Source organism: Lygodium microphyllum, chromosome 7, assembly GCF_053477565.2.
Source record: "Lygodium microphyllum isolate KBCC chromosome 7, Lygodium_microphyllum_v1.1.10, whole genome shotgun sequence".
NCBI classification, from domain to species: Eukaryota; Viridiplantae; Streptophyta; class Polypodiopsida; order Schizaeales; family Lygodiaceae; genus Lygodium; species Lygodium microphyllum.
Window position 1 is genome coordinate 67,121,813 of NC_141141.1, and position 22,632 is coordinate 67,144,444.

General features: G+C 42.5%; 1 protein-coding gene across 1 annotated transcript in view; it reads right to left on the minus strand.

Moving 5' to 3' along the window:
• The window catches only part of LOC148033547 (GTP binding protein), a 61,932-nt gene that overhangs the window by 13,445 nt on the left and 25,855 nt on the right, over window positions 1-22,632 (minus strand). Inside the window, exons 2-3 of the mRNA XM_087681493.1 lie at window positions 16,446-16,509; window positions 15,434-15,578 (exon numbers count right to left, since the gene is read on the minus strand). Coding sequence (XP_087537619.1) covers window positions 15,434-15,578; window positions 16,446-16,509 — 209 coding nt within the window. The remainder of the gene's footprint in view (window positions 1-15,433; window positions 15,579-16,445; window positions 16,510-22,632) is intronic.

Sequence of the window (22,632 nt, forward strand, 5' to 3'; positions counted from 1 at the left end):
ACGAACAATCTAGCCAATTCTGGTGGTTTCACATCAGTTGAAGTTGGAATGAACCTAGCCATTTTGGTTAACCTATCCACAATTACCCACACAGAGTCGTGCCCCCTCCGTGTTTTGGGTAATGCAACAATAAAATCCATGGAGATACTTTCCCATTTTCCCAAAGGAATCTCTAATGGATGGAGAAGTCCTCCCATTTTCAATCTTTCAACTTTATTAACCTAGCATTTATTACATTTGACCACATAGTCAAGGACGTCCTTATTCATTCCAGGCCAATAGAACTGCCTTTAAATAAGACTATAAGTCTTATTAACTCCTGGATATCCCGCACTAGGGGTATCATGATACTCAAAGAGTATCTGGCGCCTTATTTCTTTATCTTTCGGGACACATACCCTACCCTTGTAGAGTAAATAACCATTATCAGTGGTAAAATTTTTCCACTTAAATCCGGTTTGAGCAACCCCTGATGCTCCATTTCCTTGTTGAACATCCTCAAATATTCCTTCCTCAGTGGAGGCTCTTTCATTTGGATCCCCATTTTCTATTGCTTCCCATATGTTGGAATATGCCGGATCAACCTGGCATTTCCCTTTTAAAGATTCAAGCAAATCGGAAGTGAACTGAGTAAAACTCAATTCATTTATTATGGGCATTCTGCTGAGTGTATCAGCCACTATATTATACTTTCCTTTTCTATACCTTATCTCATAGTCGAACTCTTGGAGGAGTTCAGCCCATCTGGTTTTACGCCCTTGTAGATCCAGTTGGTCATTAAGCCACTTAATGCCTTCATGATCCGACAAGATCAAAAGTTTGGTACCGTACAGATAGTGCCTCCATTTCTTCATTGCATGTACTATTGCATACAGCTCCCTCTCATAAACAGAATAATTCTGTTTTGCACGGTCTAATTTATTGCTTTCAAAAGCAACTGGTCGACCTTCTTGTAATAAGACCGCACCTATCGCCTTATCACTCGCATCCGCTTCACTAATTTATTCTTCACCGTTATTTTATTAAGTGCTCTATAATCAACACAAAGTCGCATAGAACCATCTTTTTTCTTTACTAATAAAATTGGCGAAGCCCAAGGTGAATTACTGGGTTGTATAAACCCTTTATCAAGGTAATCCTTAATTTGTCTTTCAACTTCTTGGTGCTATGTTTCACTTAACTTATACGGTGGTTTAGAAATGGGGTGTGTATCCTTATTTGTGTCTATTGGGTGATCTATACCACCTCTATCTGGTGGAAGGCCACTTGGTAAATCAGAAGGAAACACATCTTTAAATTCATCTAGCAAACTACTTAATTCATTATTTACATTCAACTCACAAACATAAGAAAATTGTTGCTTTATATTACAAAAAGTAAAAGTGTTTTATACAGGAAGAGACCATAACATATATACCTCACAAGCTTCCTTCTTTATCAGCTTCTGAACCTCAGTGGAACACAACAAAGAATTATCAGATACTTCATGTTCACCTTGAATCACAAAATTCTTACCATCCCTTTCAAATTCCAGTGTATTATGATGATAACTACGTTTTAAGGATGGTTCCAATCCCCATAGTCACTCCCTCCCTAAAGCAATATCAGCTCTTTCCATATTCATAATTTGAAAATCAAGTTTATCTTTATATCCTTGGATTTCAATTTTCAAATTGGATACCATTGTATCCCATATTTTATTATCTTAACCTTGCATCATACGAACAACATATTGATGCCCACTCTTTTGTTGGGAAAGTTTCAATTTTTTGACAAGTGCATAATTTATGAAATTGTGGGTAGCGGAGTCATCAATCATGACTCTAACCCTCTTTCCAGCTATCAATCCATGCACTCTAACTAAATCATGTGGCCCAAAGGTAGGCTGCCACATAGAAGTTGACGTACAACACCTATGTTGTACATCCTTATGCAAGACCTCTAAAGATTTATACCTTTCATGCCCCTTTAATTCTAGAGTCTACACTACATGGATTTGTTTTTCTTTTCCCTTGCCCTTGTCCTTATCCTTTCCTTTGTCTTCCCCCTTTTTCCTTTAAGGGCAATTCCAGGCAGCATGGTTAGGGGATAGGCAATTGAAACACAGCTTTTCTTTTTTTGGCCTTATCAAAGTCATCTGGACTTAACTTTGGCCTTACATATTGTTTCTTTTCAAAAGGTTGTTTCTTCCCCTTTAAAAATGGCATTTTCCTTTTAAATTTGCCTACAAATTTTGAGGTTTCCAATTCCTTAGTCTTGGGCTCCGTATCAATGAGACTAGTGAGTGTATCTGGACGCGTACTATCTTCATTGATTAATGCAAATTTAATTGCCTCTTCAAACGTCTTAGGTGAACTCCTTTTTACTTCCTTTTTACAGGCTTTATCTAGTCCCCTAATGAATCCTCTTGTCTTTTGAAATTCATCAATTCCTTCCAATTTGAGGATTATCTCACGATATTCCTCCAGATATGTCAACAAGGGTCTTCCCTTTTGTCTGACATAATCCCAATCTTCCCAATTTCTTTCCATTTCATTTTCAGGAAGGAGTTCTTTCAAAAAGACGGATTCAAATTGAGCCCAAGTTTCAGGTATTTTATTTGCCTCCTTTAAAGTTCGCCACCATTTATACGCCTTTGGTCCCAAAGTTAAACTGGCCCCCAGCGCTTGGAGATGTGGTGGAGTATTTTTAAGTTTGTGTAAATCTTCCCATTTTTGGAGAAAATTAAAGATAGTGTCTTTATCTCTATCTTTTTCCTCCCCGTGAAACTGAGGGGGTTTCATATCTTTTAAAACTGGATTATCCCTCAACTTGTGGTGGGGTTCCTTAGGATCTCGCATAGTCACATCCAAATCTTTCGATGAAGATGGGATATCCGAGGTTTCTATCTTATTTTTATCCCTTTCTAGTAATAAAGTTAATTGAGATTTTATTTCAGTAAGTATTTGAGTTAAAATTTCCATTTGAAACCCCTGTGCCTGCACACGAGCAGTTAAATCATCAAATTATTCTCGTGTGGCAAAGAATTCTTCCCACTGTTCTTCTTGTATCTCCGTTTCATGGGGATCTACCATAGGGTGGTCCCTAGAACTAGAACCTTCCATTACTCCCTCTTTCCCTTTTTCTTCCATTAATACACTGGAATTGGAAAGCAAAGATAAGAAATTTGCGTACAAATAAAGTACTTCCCTGGTTATAGTGACAGGGCAATTGTTGCTGGTTTTAATAATAAGCCCGGAGAGCGAGGGATAATTTATCTTTCCCGAATTTGTTCTCTGCCCAACCTGTACTTGTCATACAAATGCAGTCGGGGCTGGCGACAGAGATACCAGACGGTAGAGGGTAGCGTGCAGTCGGGCTGATCATAGAAAAAGAAAAGGGTAGCGTGCAGTCAAGCTGGTCACAGAGAGACCAGAGGGTAGCACCGATTTTTATTTGGTTGCGCCTCACGGAATAAACGTGGTCCAGGATACGGGCATTAAGCGTGAGGGACAGCATCTTTACGCCGGATGATGAGTGACATGGCGGAAATGATCTTCACGTCAAATTTCGTATGACGTGTCATGTGGGCGCCGGGGAAAAACAACTTCACGGGTAAACGGAGCGAGACCCGTCAGCTCTGAAGACAGAATGACCCGACAACTTCTGAAGAAGGAAGATCCAACGCCTGCACCTGCTCTGATACCAGTGTTGTAGTCGAGATGGCAAAGTGTTGTAGTTGAGATGGCAATTCAGTCCAAAAACTGATATGATGAGGATAAAGGAAGACCACACAATCCGATTCTTATAAGGGGCACGAGATACGTTTCTCCTCCCAGCCTTGCTTAGTTAATTGCTAGCAACTCCCATCCAGCCGTCACTTCTTGGTGAGTCCTACTATTCTTAGACTCTCTTTAATTCTAGGCTCCCCTAAACCCTGTTCGGGCGCCCAAGGTCCCCCGGACGATCATCCCTCATGCCCGTTTCCCGTAATTTACCTTATTTATGTAACAAAAAGATACTTGAGTACCCCATAGTTTGCCTAGCAAGCTGAAGACACATTCGGAGTCCTCACACGCTTCCCGAGGCCAGCAAGTCATTAGAAATTAAGGGCTTTTGCCCGAATTGGAGTCCTACATGCATTTCGTCACCCAAAGTGCCACTATTGTGCAATTTCTTTGAGATTTACACAAGAAAACTTAGGCTTTTGTGATTTTTACATCCAACATGTAGCCTGAGGTGCCATGAAGTTGCTCGTTGCTGTCGACACGCATCCCGATGCGACATTCCATCCGAATTTCAGGATGTAAGTATAAAATCTTTGAAATTTCTCAAAATTTATTCACACAGTTTGGGGCTTTTGCATGGCATGCATCCCAAAGTAGTGGGCAAGTGCTGCAACAGCATTTTTTGCTGTTTATTAAGAGTAGGCAGATAAATTTCTTCAAATTTGAAAATTTGCTATGAAAATTAGGGATTTTCAGTATTAAGTTGCTGCATTTAATGTTTGGCACACATCTCACACATATGTCGTGCTACAAATTGCATATTGGATGCTGTTTTATGCAAAGTAGGCACGCTTTTCAAGGAGTTTGACAGTTTTGTACTTGCTTTAGTATCCTGTGTTGGAATTTTCATACCAATTGAGTACATTTCATACTTCAGGTTGGAATTGTGTGGCTACTTAGATTGTGCATTAATTTGCAGCAATGTCAAATCATGATACCCAAGATCAAAGCAACATTTTGAGAGTCCTCACTCAAGAGGACAAGTTAGATGGCACCAACTATCCTCTATGGAGTTTAATAGTGCGCAATCTACTAGTTGCAAAGGATCTCTGGGATTATGTCACAGTTGATTTGCCAAGACCAAGTGAGCTTGCACCTTAGGCACCTCAACATAGTGCTGGAGAACAGCCAGTTGCTCCTATTGCTGCCCTTGCTTCTCCTATAACAAATCAGAGGAAGTGGGATTTGAAGGATGCACAAGCTTTGTCCTTGATTGCCTTGTCAGTTAAGAGAGCTATCATACCTCTAAAGCAGCTTGGGATGTCTTGGAACGCATGTTTGCAGCTTGTAATTAAGCCAAAATCTCTTATTTACGAAGAGAACTGACTAATGCACATATAGATGAGAGTAACAATATGATTGATCACCTTATACACTTGCAAGACATCAGTGAAGGTACTAAGCATTGATGAGGCTATTTTGAATAGAGAAATGGTGAATGTCACTCTGAACTGTCTCCTAGAGTCTCATCTTGGCTTCCACACCTCGCTAGATTTATCCTCTTTTTTTCCTTTCTTTTTTTTTGGGGGTCAAGGAGGGGGCAACAGCCCCTTACTTTTGTGGAATTGGAAGGCCTCTTATACAAGAGAAATAGACTTGGAAAAATGTTGATTGGTGTTCAGGGGATGTAGCCATGCTTTGTAAATATAAAGGCAAGGGAAAAGCAAAGCAGTATGTTAAAAAATCAACAAAAGGCTAATATGGAACAGCAATCTAACAAAGCTGCCTAAGACACAAAGAAGACAAAGAAAAAAGGGAAATGCCACTACTATAAAAAAACCACGACATTGCATTGATGAATGCAAGAAAAGGTTGGCCAAGGAGAAGAAAAGGACTCTAGTTTGGCTGTCCAAGAGACAACCGCCACTCAGTCTTCGGATGGGGATGCTATAACCAATTTTGTAGAGGAGAACTATGCATTGTTAACATGCGGTCACGACACATCCATGGCTGATAGTACATTTAATGCTACTGAAACACAGTATACTTGGTATTTTGAGAGTGGGACATCCAAGCACATCACTTTATGGAAGTGTTTGTTCGCATCATTGCATTCATCCCCTACAAGTAAGTATGTTACATGTGCCAATAATAGCAATTATGATGTATTATTGTCCATTTTAGCTTTCAATAAGTATGGATTTCAAGTCATCTTTGAGGATGATAAGTATATTGTCAAAGACAGAGAGCTTGACTACGCTCTTCGATTATCATGCATCTTGTATAAGGGCCTACTTTTGTCAAACTCACATGAGAGGTGTTCTCACACCCACGATGCAAAATGTGGAGCTTTGGCATGCTCGCTATGGTCACATGAGCATTGGCAGTCTCATGACTCTTCAAAGGTGTCAGATAGTTTATGCTTTGTCTACTTTGGAACTTCACCTCCCATACTTGTTAGGGTTACATCCTTAGCAAAATACACAGCTTTGCCTTTAAAAAGGATGGTGCAATATGTGTTGTCCAAAAGTTATTGACTCATACACTTTGATGTGTGTAGTCCTATGCAGACTAGAGCACTCGATGGTCATTTGTATTTTGTTACATTTATCGATGACTACTCTACATACATGTGGGTGTATGGTTTGAAGGCAAAATCAGATGTATTTATGCACTTCAAGCACTTAGTTGCAAAATTGAAAGCAGAAACATGTCTAAAGGAGCAGACTCTACACACGGATAGAGAGGGGGAGTATATGTCTCGTGCATTTGAGAAATTTTTGCTTGAGCATGGCATTACACGTCAAGCCACTGTGAGGATGATACCTCAATAGAATGAAGCGGCTAATATCTCAACAGAATGAAGTGGTTGAAAGAAAAAAGGACTGCCACATATGTTTTGCTTAGAGGATCTTTAGTGCGCAAATCATGTCTTTGCTTTGTCTCCAGCAGTGGAACATGCAGTACAACAAGAAAGGGCTACTTTAAATGAAGTAAAAACCATCCCAAGATGGCGGTTACAAACTCTCCAAGAGAGTAAAATGGATACTCCCTTGCCTCAACGCACTAGAAGGGCTGCTAGACATACAACACATCATGCAGCAAAGGGGGGGAGGGAGGGGGGGGAGGAGGAGGTAGGTGGGAGTGGGTTTTGTCTATACGTAGTACGAACTGATCCATAATACGTATCTGTATGATTTAGTATAAAAAAATAGACACTTTTTGGCCACTCTCCTTCAAGCCTATAACTTTCTTTTTTTCTTTCTCCTTTCTTTTTTCTTCTTGTCTTTCTTATTTCTCTCCCCCAAGCCTCTCTCTCTCTCTCTCTCTCTCTCTCTCTCTCTCTCTCTCTCTCTCATAGGCCAACTTGGCCTGTTGTAGACGTTAATATAACTTTCTTTCTCTCTCTCTCTCTCTCTCTCTCTCTCTCTCTCTCTCTCTCTCTCTCTCTCTCTCTCTCTCATAGACCAACTTGGCCTGTTGTAGACGTTAATATAACTTTCTCTCTCTCTCTCTCTCTCTCTCTCTCTCTCTCTCTCTCTCTCTCTCTCTCTCTCTCTCTCTCTCTCTCTCTCTCTCTCTCATAGGCCAACTTGGCCTGTTGTAGACGTTAATATAACTTTCTTTCTCTCTCTCTCTCTCTCTCTCTCTCTCTCTCTCTCTCTCTCTCTCTCTCTCTCTCTCTCTCTCTCTCTCTCTCTCTCTCTCTCTCTCTCTCTCTCTCTCTCTCTCTCTCTCTCTCTCTCTCTCTCTCCTCTATAATTTTTTAGTTTCTATGTTTAAGTTTTGAGTTTAGGGTTTGATTTTTGCTTTCTATGTCTGTGTCTGTGTCTGTCTCTGTGTCTTTGTGTTTTTGTCGTGGTCGTACACTCTGTGTTTCCTCAGTGCAAACCCTAGCAATTTTCTTCACATGGCTCTCTCTCTCTCTCTCTCTCTCTCTCTCTCTCTCTCTCATAGGCCAACTTGGCCTGTTGTAGACGTTAATATAACTTTCTTTCTCTCTCTCTCTCTCTCTCTCTCTCTCTCTCTCCTCTATAATTTTTTAGTTTCTATGTTTAAGTTTTGAGTTTAGGGTTTGATTTTTGCTTTCTATGTCTGTGTCTGTGTCTGTCTCTGTGTCTTTGTGTTTTTGTCGTGGTCGTACACTCTGTGTTTCCTCAGTGCAAACCCTAGCAATTTTCTTCACATGGTATCAAAGCCGGTGCTCTTGTAAAGAGTATCCTGCAAATTGTGGAGAGCTATTCTTTGTGTGAGGCACACAATACGACTCGTAAACAAACCACAATGTCCCAGACATCTTCTTCTCCAATTCCTACGATATCCTATCAGGCTTCTCTATCACAGGAGGCCCTAAGATGGCATTATGGACTCGGTGAGGAGGACAACGCTCCACTTTCACCTTCACCTTCTTTTTCTACTCCTATTCCAAATTTCACTAACATGACAGAGGAGGACTTTGAGGAGTACTATTGCAACAGGTACGGTGATGTTTACATCCCTCCTACCAATTTTACTACCACATTCGGACCGATTGGTGAGACTGGCCACCTCTCCGATCATGGAGGATATACGGCCTTCAGAACGTCTGGAGATCCTCTTCATCATCTCAGCCTTGTCCAATGTTAGGTTTGTACAATCCTTTTGAGTTGCATGAATCAAAACACTCGCCTATTTCTTCTTTTGAGGTACAGGATCCAGATGGCTTTGCATATGTGAACTTTTAATAGAGGGGGCTCACAAAGCAAACGGAATTCAAGTACATCTATAGCTTTTGTTTCGTTTGAGCATATAACACACACTTCTTACTTCCCTTCCATCCCACCCTCTTCTACCTCCATCCTTGATCATCTATCTTATCCTTTCAAAATCTCGGATCACACTCCATATCTGCTTCACACGCACTAGGGGTTGGATCGTCCATCTCTGCTCCTAGCACCTGCTCCTTCTCTAACCCATTCTCTATCTCTTTGCACCATGGTACTTCGTTAGGGGAAATGCCACTCTTTAACACAATGCCTCTCACCTTTCCACCAATGAGCACATTCATAGCACCAGGGACGACTATGATGGGCATCCCCCTCACTATTCCCAGCTTCACATCTCACATGATCACTCAAACGCGAGGGTTTCCATCTTCAGCTTATGGTGGTGCATCTTCACACTCTCCTTGGGTTACACCTCCGCACAGATTCCCATCTTCTGCTCCACATGTTCCCATCCCACCTCCTTGGGTTACTCATGTGGCTACCATGCCTGTGTCTAGTCAGCCCATACCTACCTATGGATCCACCTTGCACACTACCCGCATGCTTGGTGGGCACTCTGGGGCCCATTCCCAAGTGCACTCTATTCCGTCATCTTACCCCTATTACACTTTTTCACACTACCCATCTCCGAGCACTACCACTCCTATTGCAACGGCCAAGAATGCCTTCACAAATAAGACTCGTTTTAACGGGTCGAATTTCACTACTTGGTCAAATTTCATGCAACAAGTGCTCGAGTCTCAAGGTCTTTGGGACCTCGTCATTGGTCTAGAGCCGCTACGGGACCCTCGGTTAGCTCACCCTAACTACATCTGTCAATGGAGAGCCCGCAATGCCACAGCCAATATTGAGCTGATGCAGGGATTACTTCCTAAGTTTCACTCTCAGTTACAGCACTTCCCACTCGTGTCAGAGCATTGGAGTCACCTTCTTGACCACTATGCAGCCCGAGATCGTACTCGGCACATAAATCTCAACTTTGAGCTTCAAGAGTTCTCTATTAAGGAAGGGGATGATCTGAAAGTCAAGTTGGCTGAATATAGGCAGTTACTCGCCAAGTTCGCCACTACTAGCTCTCCAAAGTCAAACGATGATTAGGTTACATCCTTCTTGAATAAGTTGCCTAAAAAATACTTCAATTTCATTCAGCACATCAACTCACAGCCTCGATTGTCAACCATCTACGAGTTTGAATGCCACATCTTGCGTTACGCGAGGCTGCATGATCAAGTCCACAAGAAATCCTCATCACAACCTTATTCAAAGCAAAGGGGGTTGGTTGCCTCTTCTTTGGGAGGGAAAACCAACAATGGCAAGAACTCACAAGATGCGAAGGTAAGTTGGTTGCCTCTTCTTTGGGAGGGAAAACCAACAATGGCAAGAACTCACAAGATGCGAAGGTAAGCCAATCAAAGGGTGACTCCTCTTCCTCAGATGGAACCAAAGAATCTAGACCTATCTAGCAGCAACTCCCTAAGAAAAACCGGTTTTGCATACACTCCGAGAGAGCAAGCCATGTGGATGAGGAGTGTCGCTCCAAGGCCCAAGGTCTTCCACCTAAAAAGCCTCAACAAACCGCTGCGACTGCACAGTCCAATGGGGCTACGCCTTCCACTCTTGCTTCATCTGCTCCTTCAGCACCCATTGTTGTTACTGGACATGTGGCCCGAGTACAGCCTCAGCAGACAGTCTCTTTTACTACCCCTGAGAAACTAGTTGATTGGTCTACAGGTTCTGATCACATTGCACTTCATGCATCCATCTCACATTTCTCTCCACCTCGTCAAGTGTTCCATTGGCAGAGCCCCTGCTACTGGACATACGCGATGGTGAATAGGTCCTTTAGGATACCCTAGGTCAATCTAGCGTTCATTTTTTCATACCCTTTGAGTCAAGCCCATAGGATTCATAGTCCTTAGCTTTTCCATTCTTAAGTCTTCTGTTGCATTTACTCACACACATACACATTCATTGCATTGTCTTTTCAGTTAGATTTTATCTCTGTTATGTTTTGCTTTGGAGCATCTCACCACTGGCCTCTATGTTTGTAGATTCTCATCTCTTTTGTAGGGTTTTGTTTTTCAGTGTAGGGCTAACTTGCAGATTGCTTTGGTCCTACCTGGGCTAGAGACGCGGGGATATGCATCCTTTCTTTCATGGTTTCATCATCCTAGAAGTGCTTGCTCTTCTTCCAGCATAGAGGTTTCCCCTCCCAAAGCGGATCTTGCAACATCTCTCTCGATGCTATCATGGCAGTGACTTCTACCTTGCTCTTCCAGTGGAGTGCTTCATCCACTTCATCTTCTTCCATTCCTTATGGTTCTCGGCACCACACAAAGACCAGCATTAAGCTCCTCTTCCTTCTTCAGCATCCACATCCAGGTTGAGAGGGGGTTCCTACCCTTGGTATTCTACAGGCTTCATCACTTTGTCTTTGACATCGGCTTCTCCCCCCCTATTGTACCTTTCCTTTGCATTGCATGATTTCATCATCATTGTATTAGGGCCCTTAGGTAAGTGAACAATTTTTCCACAAGGAACACTGTCCAAGTGGCAACTGTTGCATAAGCATTCTTCAGCATGCAGCATACTTTGCATCTCATTGTGCAGAGCACCCCTTGAGCGGATCCTAAGTTGTTTCCATCGGCAGCTATTGTCACCACACCACCATACTCCATCACATGGATACCTCATCACCTGTTTTTCCTCATCATTGACACCCTTGAGTGGATGGGTAAGCTTGTACTGTTTTGTGATGTGTTGGGTATACCCTCCCTACTCCCGACTTCTAGGTCACTATTACTCAATCGGCCGCATCCCATAAAATTTAACTCTCACTTATTTTATATTTAAAAAAACAAGTTCAATGTGGTTCCATCCATCTTTGTAGGGCTTGGTAGGCCTCTAGGCAGCCGACGTGCACCCTTTTTCTAATGCCCTGTCCTATCTAGGGTGACTACTTGGATTCCCTTAGTAAGATAACCATCACCTCTATAGTCTTGGTAGGCCACTGGGCAGCCGCCGTACACTCTTTGTCCAATACCCTAGCTGCTTTGGGGTGGGACACCTTGAGGTAAGTAAAAATCAAAGTGGCTGGCCTAACCTTTCGGCTCAGATTTGGGCCTAAGAGAGAGTGCTGAGCTAAAACACGCTTCTCAGCTGATTAGCATTCTTAAACAGCCCCAAAACACAATTAATGAAAAACCCTAAAAAGGGAAGCGGTCCGAGAGAGTTTCAGTGGTCCCCCAAAAACCCTAATTCTTTGGGGCACTCTTCAACATCTATAAATAGACAGGCTGCCCCCATTCAATCTCATTCTGTCTGTGCAGATTTCACATCCTTGAGTGTAGATTTCAGCCATCAATGCACGCACACGTGACTGTCCAGCCCTAGACACTACTGCCACACCTGCTGCTGCGTTCACTCCTCCGGTGTGTAGGCGACAACTGGCAGCCCATCCCATCATCAGGCAACAGCTTTCTCTATCAAGCAATAGCTTCTCCACACCAGGCAACAGCTGCCCACCCTCTTCGTCATCTGTCCAGCTTGCGTTTGGTGCTCCACGTCCTCCTAAGACCTACGTTTGCTGCATCCTCTCCATCCTACACTCAGACTTGTGGTCACAGACTTGGGATCCGTCTCCGGTGGACGTCACTCTCCGACACACTGCTTTGCCCTTGAGTATTCGTACACTCTTACATTCATTTACAATATTCATTCACTTCAGAGTTGTGTTCTTCTTTCCCTTCTTCTGTTTCTGTGTTTGAGTTTTGAGTTTTGTATTTAGGGTTTGAGTTTTGCTTTCTGTGTCTGTGTCTGTGTCTTTGTGTTTCTATCTGGTCGTACACTTTGTATTTCCTCAATGCAAACCCTAGCAGTTTTCTTCACATTACCAACTTAATGGATACATCTTTTCCCATTCGAAATGCACTTTGGGATGAGCTAAATACTCCTTATATTAATCTGATTCTCCCATAAGATTAGGTTATTTGAGATTCAAACAATTTCTCTCAACCTTCTCTCTCTCAAGCCCACACTTTCCTTATTTGTATGATCATTCATGTATGATATATCTACTCCCATCTATGTAGTTGTAAGTTATAGGCAGCAATAGCACATGTGCATGTAGCATTAGGTTTTGGCATGTTACCCTCAAGTATTCATCTTATATACTCTAATAGCATTGCTATTTAGACTTGAAATATCTATTCTATTATCTTTAGTCCAAAAAATAATCAAGTTTTTTTTTCGTACTAATATTGAATCATACCTTATAAAATATTAAGGTACCATTTAGTAACGTATTTTATCGTACCATACCTTTCATACTTGACAACTGGGTTTTGGGGGGGGGGGGGGGGGGGGGGGGGGGGGGGAGAGGGGGGGAGGAGGGTTGGATGGGTTTGTTTTGAGAGAAGGGCTCATTTGGCTAATTTTCAAAAGTAGATGATTCTTGTAATGAATATGCATTCATGAGCTCACTGTTAGATGATGATGAGCCTACTCCCTTAAAAGAAGCCACCCATCAAGATGTACGTTGGTTGCAAGCCATGCAACTCTTGCCATCAATCATACATGGAATCTTGCTGAGTTGCCCCGTGGCAAAAAAGCCATTCGAAGCAAATGGGTCTATAAACTGAAGCACAATGTTGATGGTACTATAGACAAATTCAAGGCATGTTTGGTAGCCAAAGGCTATGCACAAAAGAAGGGCATCGATTATGAGGAGACATTTCCTCCTACATCTCATAGGAGTAGGATTAGGTGTGTGATTCGCTATGGCTATAAATTATGGTTGAAATGTGTATTAATTGGACATCAAGACAACATTCTAATGGTGACCTACATGACGATGTTTATGTGCCACAATCTCTAAGATTTGTGGTGAAAGGCAAAGAGCACATGGGTTGCAAATTGTATAAAGCTCTTTATGGCTTAAAACAAGCTCCTTGTACATGGTATACTAAGATCAATGCTTATTTGTGTCATAGGGTTCACAAAGAGTCCAATTGCACCCACTGTATATACTAAGAATGAAGGAAGGGGGGTTTATTGGTTATCATTCTAAAAATAGATAATATGTTGCTCATGGACCAAAAGAGCATAAAACTACATATTTCAAGGCTAAACTGAAACATGTTCTTGCTATGTCAAATACGGGCTATTTACACTACTATTTGGGGATTCAATTCACCCAAAATTAGTATGGTATCATCATGTCACAATCGCAGTATGTGGATAAGCTTTTTACATAGGCTTAATATGTACAACTGCAAACTTATGTACACTCCTATAGAGCCAAGGCTCAAGCTGTCCATGCATGAGAGTGAAGAGATATCTGATGTTGCAATTTACAGCCACACTATTGGTTGTCTTATTTACCTTTGCAACACATGTCCAGACATATAGTTTGCAGTATCTCATATGAGCAAGTTTATGCATAACCTACAGATAGTACATTGGCAAGCTGTCAAGCGATCTTCAAATATTTGCAAGATACTCAGTCATATGCTTTATTATTTCCTGAGGGAAGAGACTTACAAGTATACAACAATTCAAATCAAGCTAGTGATTCAGACACTAGCCAGTCTACTAGTAGACACTATTTCTTTCTAGGCCATTCACCCATTTCATGGCTAAGTAAGAACCTGCAATGGCTATCTTGTCTTGTGAGGCTGAGTACAAGGCAAGCTTCACAATAAGTGGAATGTATATGGCTGCGTAGATTATTGGTTCATCTACAAATTTCTTTGGAGGATCCTACACCCATTCTTTCTGACAATCAAAGCACTATTGTAGTGGCACAAAATCATGTGTTTCATGCTCGCACGAAACACATTGATGTACATTAATATTATGTCTATGCAAGTGAGATATTTGATGTATGTCCCTACACAAGAGAATGTTGCCAACATTTTCACTAAAGCACTTTCTCATGAGAAGTTTGAGGCTTTTTGAAAGCCCTTGAACTTGCTACCCTTTGGTGATTTATCTTCTTATACTTCCGTCAGAGGGTTCTTAGAATTTGCCAATTTTATGGGCAATGCCCAATGTTTTAATCAATTAGTTTGTAGTGTGAATACAACTAAGTTAATAAGTTGTGTCATCACATTTAGAGTTAGTTCTAGAGTTAGCTAACTTCAATTGAATTAAGGGTTTGGTCTACCTTAGACCTAAGGTTACACTTTCATTCTATTACTTTTTTCAATTCAGCAAGTACACTATCGTTTCAGCTCGCATTGTCTATTTCATTGTCTACTCTCACACTCGTTTCTTTCTCCTCCATAGCTGGTTCAGTTTCTTACATTGGATACATAAAGAGAGAAATATCAAAGGTAAAGTTTCCAAAAGGTGTTTGGTGAAGTTTCAGAACTTTTCACCAACGGATGCTATGTGGATGGAAGAGGATAACTTAGCACCCTATCCTTAGTTGTTGTAGCTTTACCTTGAGGCTTTTTAGTTAGAGCCGACTTTGAATCGAGCTCAATCAGGTTTAGCGAAGCAAGGGTCCAAGGCATTGCCTGATGCTCGAGGGGAAGGTAGCACTCCCACTCCACCAATGATGGACAGCTTTTGTGTATAGTGGATCTCAGATGTATTCAGCATGCATCCAAGTACTTTGCTGAAAAAATAACAATAATCGAACTTGATAGCAGCTCCTGACTACCTATGTCTGTTAAACCTATCAAGTTGCCATTTGCACTTGACATTGTGCTGCAGGCAACCACCTTGCAATGTTAGGAGAATAAATAACTTATATTGGCATGTGTAACTGCCACCATAGTATCCACATGCAGTTTTTACTATCATAAGACATCAAAAACCAAACAAGAGGAACAATGCAGTAAACACAGACATACAGCATGCCAAGTAGAATTTAATCTGTTTTATGCACTTTCATCCCCATTGAAAAACATTTTAGAACAACCAACAAAAGGGGCATGAATAAACTCTACTTACATTGCTGAGATCAAAAACCAGCACAAGGGCCTGGCAGTTTATAGACAGAGCGTATGACCTTGCACTCTCATAGGCTGCAGTATCACTCAGTCTGGCCATTGACATGCAGACATCAGCCGTGTAGTATTTTGTATCAATTGTCCAACTGCCCATAACAATTTCCATGCATCAGAATACAGAAAGTTATTAGATGTTTGGGACTAGGTCCAAATCTCTGACAACACCCCCCCCCCCCCCCTTTTTCCCTTTTCCTATGATCCCAAAAAAAAACACCATCCAAAGAGCAATATGCAAGTATCAAACACCACATCCCATGATATTGAGGATCTTAAGCATAACTATAATAGCAATCTTTCATACCTAAAATGCTACAATGATACACAACCAATGATCCATCTTACTTCCCCCTCACTAGATCAAAGTTGCTGTCAACATCAAATTAGATATTGCCAATCCTTGAAATATGGAACTGTGCACAGCCTTGTACAGAATGCAGTGGGCTGGCACAAGAAATAATTTAGTGTGTAGCTTGTTCAGCACAACTCTAAACCCCAAAGCTGACTCAAGGATATGCTAGACCACATGAGAGTGCAAAGCATAATTATTGTCTGTCAAGAAAACATGGCTACACCCAAGTGCACACTTCTTGAACTTCAACAAAACAAAATTTGCCATCTTTCATCATTGCAAGCAAAACCATGAAATGCATGCATTTGTTAAGAAGATACCGAGATACATACATGATACAGCATATTTGCATACTCTCACCTAAGCAAAGCTACTCATTCCTCTTTGACCTAATGATGAAGGCCAGTACATTTTGACACAGCTTTACTGTCTTGCACACAATGAATCATCGAAAAGAATGAAATCGCAATCGTAAGATTGTGTAAACAAAGTATGATTAAGATCAGGATTGATCACTTAATATCCCAAAGTAAACATTTTCACCGTGTCCAGAACATTATGTGCACATATTTTAAGGTGTGAAGCCATGACCAAAGTAGATTACCCATAGCATGTTACTCCAGATGTTGAGCAAGGCAACCCTTTCCTGTGACCCATTCCCAGCAATCCTACAATGAGTAGACACAAACAACACCCACTTACAAAAAAAAAAGCAGCAGCTAAATCATCTGTCCAGAAAATGTATTTTCTTGCTTAGAATGAGACCTCCATAAACTTAGAAAATTTTAAACTATGTTGACACTGCAAAAATAGAATTCCTAAAAAGCATATCATTACTCCTAATCTTAAATCTTAGAAAATCAGGCTGTGCCTTCTGAGTATCCTTGTAGAATCTCTGAAGATAAACCCCTATGATTTCCTTTTACCTCTTTCAACTTCGCACTCACCATCCACCCATGCCACAACACAAAATCAGAAATAGATTCTACTTTTATAAGAGTCCCCCAAAAGAGAGAGACACGCATATGCAGCAAAATCCCTCCCCTATCCTACCCCAAAAATCACACACACACACACACACACACACACACACACTCTCTCTCTCTCTCTCTCTCTCTCTCTCTCTCTCTCTCTCAATGAGTAGTTATATTATATCAAATCACATGAGGAATACAAAAGTCACGGTAAAGAAATAGAAGGAATTGTCATATGCGAAGGAACCAAGTCCTCCCTAGAAAGAAGTGGGATTCTCTCTCTCTCTCTCTCAGAGATTGTGCAGAGGCATGGAGGCAGATCAGAGAACCACGCTCACCCACACCGATACATGACCCTGCAGTATGGCATGGATACGCACAGAGTTTATATCATGTACCCGCACAGCCGCTGATACCCACACCATGTACACCGAGACCGGGTATTTCATCCTTTTTCACCACTAGTATGGTGAAACATGCTATCTCACGGTTACAGCATGGCCGCGCTCGAGACCAATTTGATCTTCAGGCAGAGCATATTATATATGGCAGAGACACATTGGCTCCACTCATTGCTCACCTCTTCAACCGTGCATTGTCTCAGGGGTTCCCTGACTCGTGGACAGAGCACACCATTGTACCTATCCACAAGTCAGGAGACCCTATGGATCCTAACACGTATAGGACCATCATGATTGGGCCAGTTTTGGCCAAACTTTATGGCACGGTGATGGAGGAGGAGCTCAGCACGCTGGCAGAGAGAGAGCGCATGCGCGCACCCGGACAGGCAGGGTTCAGACGGGCATTTTCTACCATAGACCACATCTTCACTCTCCATTGTCTGATCGACCAGACACGAGTGAAGAAACAGAGATTGTATTGTTGCTTTGTGGATTTCCGCAAAGCCTTTGACACGGTTCCGAGAGAGAGGCTTTTCAGACGCCTACTTGATCTGGGGGTGGATGATGACATGATGTGGGGTATTTATGCACTATATGAGCGGGTTACTAGTAGAGTCAGATGTCCGGGAGGTATATCAGATCCCCTTGTGAGCACCATTGGTGTGAAACAAGGATGACCACTCTCACCGACTCTATTTGGGCTATACATTGATGAGATAGCAGAGTTTATTCAACAGCGAGCCGGTGGAGGTATAGATCTCAATGGAGCCACTGTTCATATCTTACTATATGCAGATGACATTGTGTTGGTCTCAGATTCAGCTCAGGGATTACAGCAGCATTTATTAGCATTGGATGATTTTTGCATACAGAGAGGCATGACAGTGAACCTTGGTAAAACCAAGGTTCTTATATTCCATACATCAGCTCAGATACGCAGACAGAGTATTTTCATGGCAGCAGGAGTATTGAGGTCACTGGATCATATGTATATTTAGGAGTCACCTTTACAGCAGCTTCAGGGATTTTCTCGATGACACAGGCAGCTCGTGACCGCCTCACTAGAGGATACTCAGCATTGGCTCTTATGGAGCGACAGTGTCATCAGGCACATTTCCAGGAGCCCCGCACCAAGGGGTGGCTCTTTGATACTCTAGTCACTCCAGCACTGATGTATGGAGCAGCTATATGGGGGCCAAGCCTTGCCGATTATGTATGGACATTGATGGAGAGACCTCAGGTGATCATGATATCTAGATTGATTCGCAACAAGGCCTCAATCCCACATGACATTGTGCGAGCAGAGCTTGCCACACCGCCCATGCTAGTCGAGGCATTATTTCAGACAGTCTGCTTCCTACACAGATTTCAGGATATGGACAGAGATCGCATTGCATACAAAGCATATATGACATCTCAGGAGATGGCTCGAGCGGGGGATACCACATCATGGTATGCACAGACTAGAGCTTGGTTTGACAGACATGGGCTGGACATTGATAGACTCCCACCTCTTCTATATGATACTCAGGCTCCCACTTACACCCTCTCTCTCTCTGAGAGGAACAGAGTCATCAGACAGGAGATATGGCATATTTATATACAGAGGACATGGGTCAGCCCTGCACAGCCACTGCCATCGAAGATGGCACATTATTATACACAGTTCTTGAGCATATCAGAGCAGGGATTCATAGAGATTCCGAGATATATGCAGATCTATATGCCACATCGATTGAGAGTTCTTATTGGACAGCTCAGGGTATCATCACATCAGCTTATGATTGAGAGTGACAGAGCCAGTGGCTTCCCACGAGAGGAGAGGATATGCCCCCTTTGCAGATCAGAGGTGGAGAGTGAGGAGCATTTTGTTCTCAGATGCCCGGCATACTCAGAGTTGAGATCTAGATACACATTGAGCAGCTCACTTCAGGGATGTATGACTGATATGGATCACAGATCATTTGGCCGTTTTCTGGGAGAGGCATGGCACATCAGAGAGCAGAGCACACAGCGGGTCCCAGTCAGAGAGGGGCCCACCCAGACGACTATTACACAGTTCTTTCAGACAGACAGAGTGAGAGCTACTGTACCAGCCTCCAGCCAGACCTCCGGGCTCACACTACAGCAGGCTGAGGATCAGCGTACCCGACGCCGCACGAGGATCCGTGGGTTTCGGACCCCACAGCCACACCGACAGGAGATCCGGAGGATTCTTGATCTACATCGACAGCAGACTGAGATCCGACGACACTCGACACATTGGATCTCAGACCTCCAGTTTGCTCTTTCTCCACCGCCGATGTACCACATCCTGCATCCAGGAGGGATCACCTGCTATTAGCGACTTCGACGACTACTACTACATCCCAGGATAGTATATCTCCTTACATCTGTTACATATACACATCGCACCACTTTATCACAGCCGACAGTTGTTCCCCTATCACAGCCGACATTTGTTCCCCTTTTATAGTCATTATCTGGAGTACCAGAGCTACATACGCACATACACATACACGACACTTATCACACTCACAGCACCGTATTTTCAGTTTCCAGTTTTTAGCTTTTCATTCAGCACTTTTATTTTGGATAGCTGGACCTCATCGGTTGTATCACATTTTGTCTCATAGGCCAGTTTTGGTCTTTAGAAGACGTTAATATAACTTTCTTTCTTTCTTTCTCTCTCTCTCTCTCTCTCTCTCTCTCTCTCTCTCTCTCTCTCTCTCATATGTGATCAAGTGGCTACCCTAGTGGTAAGCCACTTGTTTATCAACCCCTAACCTGGATTGAACTCTCCCTTTTTTATTCCTATACTAAATAACCATGCACATGTAGGAATTGAACTCAAGACCATTTGGGCACCATGATTTCAAACTTAACCAATTGAGCTCTCTCTCTCTCTCTCTCTCTCTCTCTCTCTCTCTCTCCCGCAGGCCCATGCCCCCGCAGGAAACATCACCTACAGATACAACGGATACTACAACACCACTGGGGAGCCATACCCCACTGCTTCAGCCTCTCCATGCTAGAGAGGCCCATGCGGGACAACTTAAGATGACAACGCTCCATGAGCAGTTCCACAATACACTTGAAGTGCATCTAGATTGTATCAAGTCTGTATACCATTTTGTACCTACTCACCTAGTTCACCATAACACTAGATAGTAGCTTTAGTGGGACTTGAAACACTTCCTAGACATTTTGTATGTAACCTTTTGGTCTCATAGGCTAATTTGGCCTTTTGTAGACGTTAATATAAATCTCTCTCTCTCTCTCTCTCTCTCTCTCTCTCTCTCTCTCTATGCCCCCACCCCAGCCCCTGCCCCTGCCCTGCCTATGCCCTGGCCCACTGCTCTAACCCCTACCCCAGCCCTGCAATGCTCCCAGGTCTGCCCCTGTTTGCCCTGATCTGCCGACTACCTCAGCTGCTGCCCCTTCTTTTCTGCCCACCTTCTAGTTCTATCTGCCACCTCCATAACCTGCCCAGCCTTAAGCTGAAGTAGCCCCTAATCATAGCCCCACCGCAAACCTACCTGCAAGCCATCCCCCCCCACCCCTAGGGCCTGCCTACAGCCCTGCATTTTCACCTTCTTGTAGGGTCTGTATAAGACAGACCCAAGGGGGAAAGGGAAACCCCTTGGGGACCTGCACAGACAACTTCCCCTCCAAGTCTCAGTAGTACAGATCGAGAAAAAGAAGACCTTTGCTGCAGCAGTCAACCTCCAAACACCTTTGCTCCCCTACCAACAACAAAGCCTTCACCATGGGAGTCTACTTGTTGCAAGAGCTAAAAAAATATGCAAGGGGAATTGGCAGCAATGAAATAAGAGATGATTAAGGAGGAGGAACACGTCAAAGAATTGCAAGAACAGTTCTAACGAAAGGGGGAAAGGGAAACCCCTTGGGGACCCGCACAGACAACTTCCCCTCCAAGTCTCAGTAATACAGATCGAGAAAAAGAAGACCTTTGCTGCAGCAGTCAACCTCCAAACACCTTCGCTCCCCTACCAACAACAAAGCCTTCACCATGGGAGTCTACTTGTTGCAAGAGCTAAAAAAAATATGCAAGGGGAATTGGCAGCAATGAAATAAGAGATGATTAAGGAGGAGGAACACGTCAAAGAATTGCAAGAACAGTTCTAACGAATGAAGAAGAAACAAGAGAAAGCTAAAGAAGAGCCCATAATAGAGTCATTACAAGCAGAATTAACCAACCAAATACAAAAAGTAAATTCATCAAGCAAAGGTCATGTACATGGATATGATAGAGAAGATAGCAATGATGAAGCAAACTAAGTCCCTACAAGGGACAAAAGTGCGGATAGCAAATGTGTTGACCCCACTCCAGCACAAAAATCGCAACAAAATTTGCCTAAGTCAGAGAGGCATGTAGCAATGGTAAGTCAGTAAAGTATCAAGAAGGAAAAGCAATCATTAGGGAGTTCAACACCCCACTTCCCCGAACGTAAATGTATCTTCTTGTGGAATTTAGCTTACCCTCTATATTCAATGTTGTAATTAAAGCTCTTATGAGTCATAAGAGTTCAAAATTTATTCCATTCTAGTTATCTTTCTTTTTTTCATTTCATGTGCCTTTGTGCATTGATACCTAAAGTGGAATGTGTGTGTGTGTGTGTGTGTGTGTGTGTGTGTGAAGAAGTTTGAATTAATAAATAGAAATATTTACAAAGGGTCTTCTAGCAAACCAAGAAAACTCAAAGATGAGTAGAAAACAACATAGAAGCCAAAAAGCCACAAGACACATGGCTACAAAGACAAGACAAGGGAATCACGAAGCATGCACAACCAAAGTAAAGCAAATGATATCCATCCATGGAGCAGCCACCTCTCCGAGGATCACACCAATAAAATCCATAGAACTAACTTGCCACAATAACAATCATTGAAGACAGCCCACATGAAAACAGATACATGAGGCCAAATCAAAAATGAATGCATTGTGTGTGCCAAAGACCAACAAGAAGTGAAAGAGATGGCTATACTCCAGCAATGAATTGACCATGAACAGCTTGCCCAAAACCCAAGAATGGATGATTATATGTTGTCATGTAACCAAAGCCCATACTTGAGAAATGAAACTCCAAATTGTGTCTAGCAATTAGACAAGAAATAAAGAGATGAGTAAAAGTCTCATCACATGTGGTACAAAAGATATATCTAGCATTAGAGATCTTACAATATCACAACACATCCCCTGTGGTGAGATTCCCAATATGGAGCTACCATAGAAAAACTTTCCCCTAGACCGGAAGATTAGAACTCCACAATTGAAGCAACTGATCATGCCACTTGGCTAAAAAGATCATACTTCATTTGCTTTCTCAATCACCCTCCATCTCTTATCCACAAAAGCCCAATCTAACCATGGGGATGAGGGATGAAATGCAAA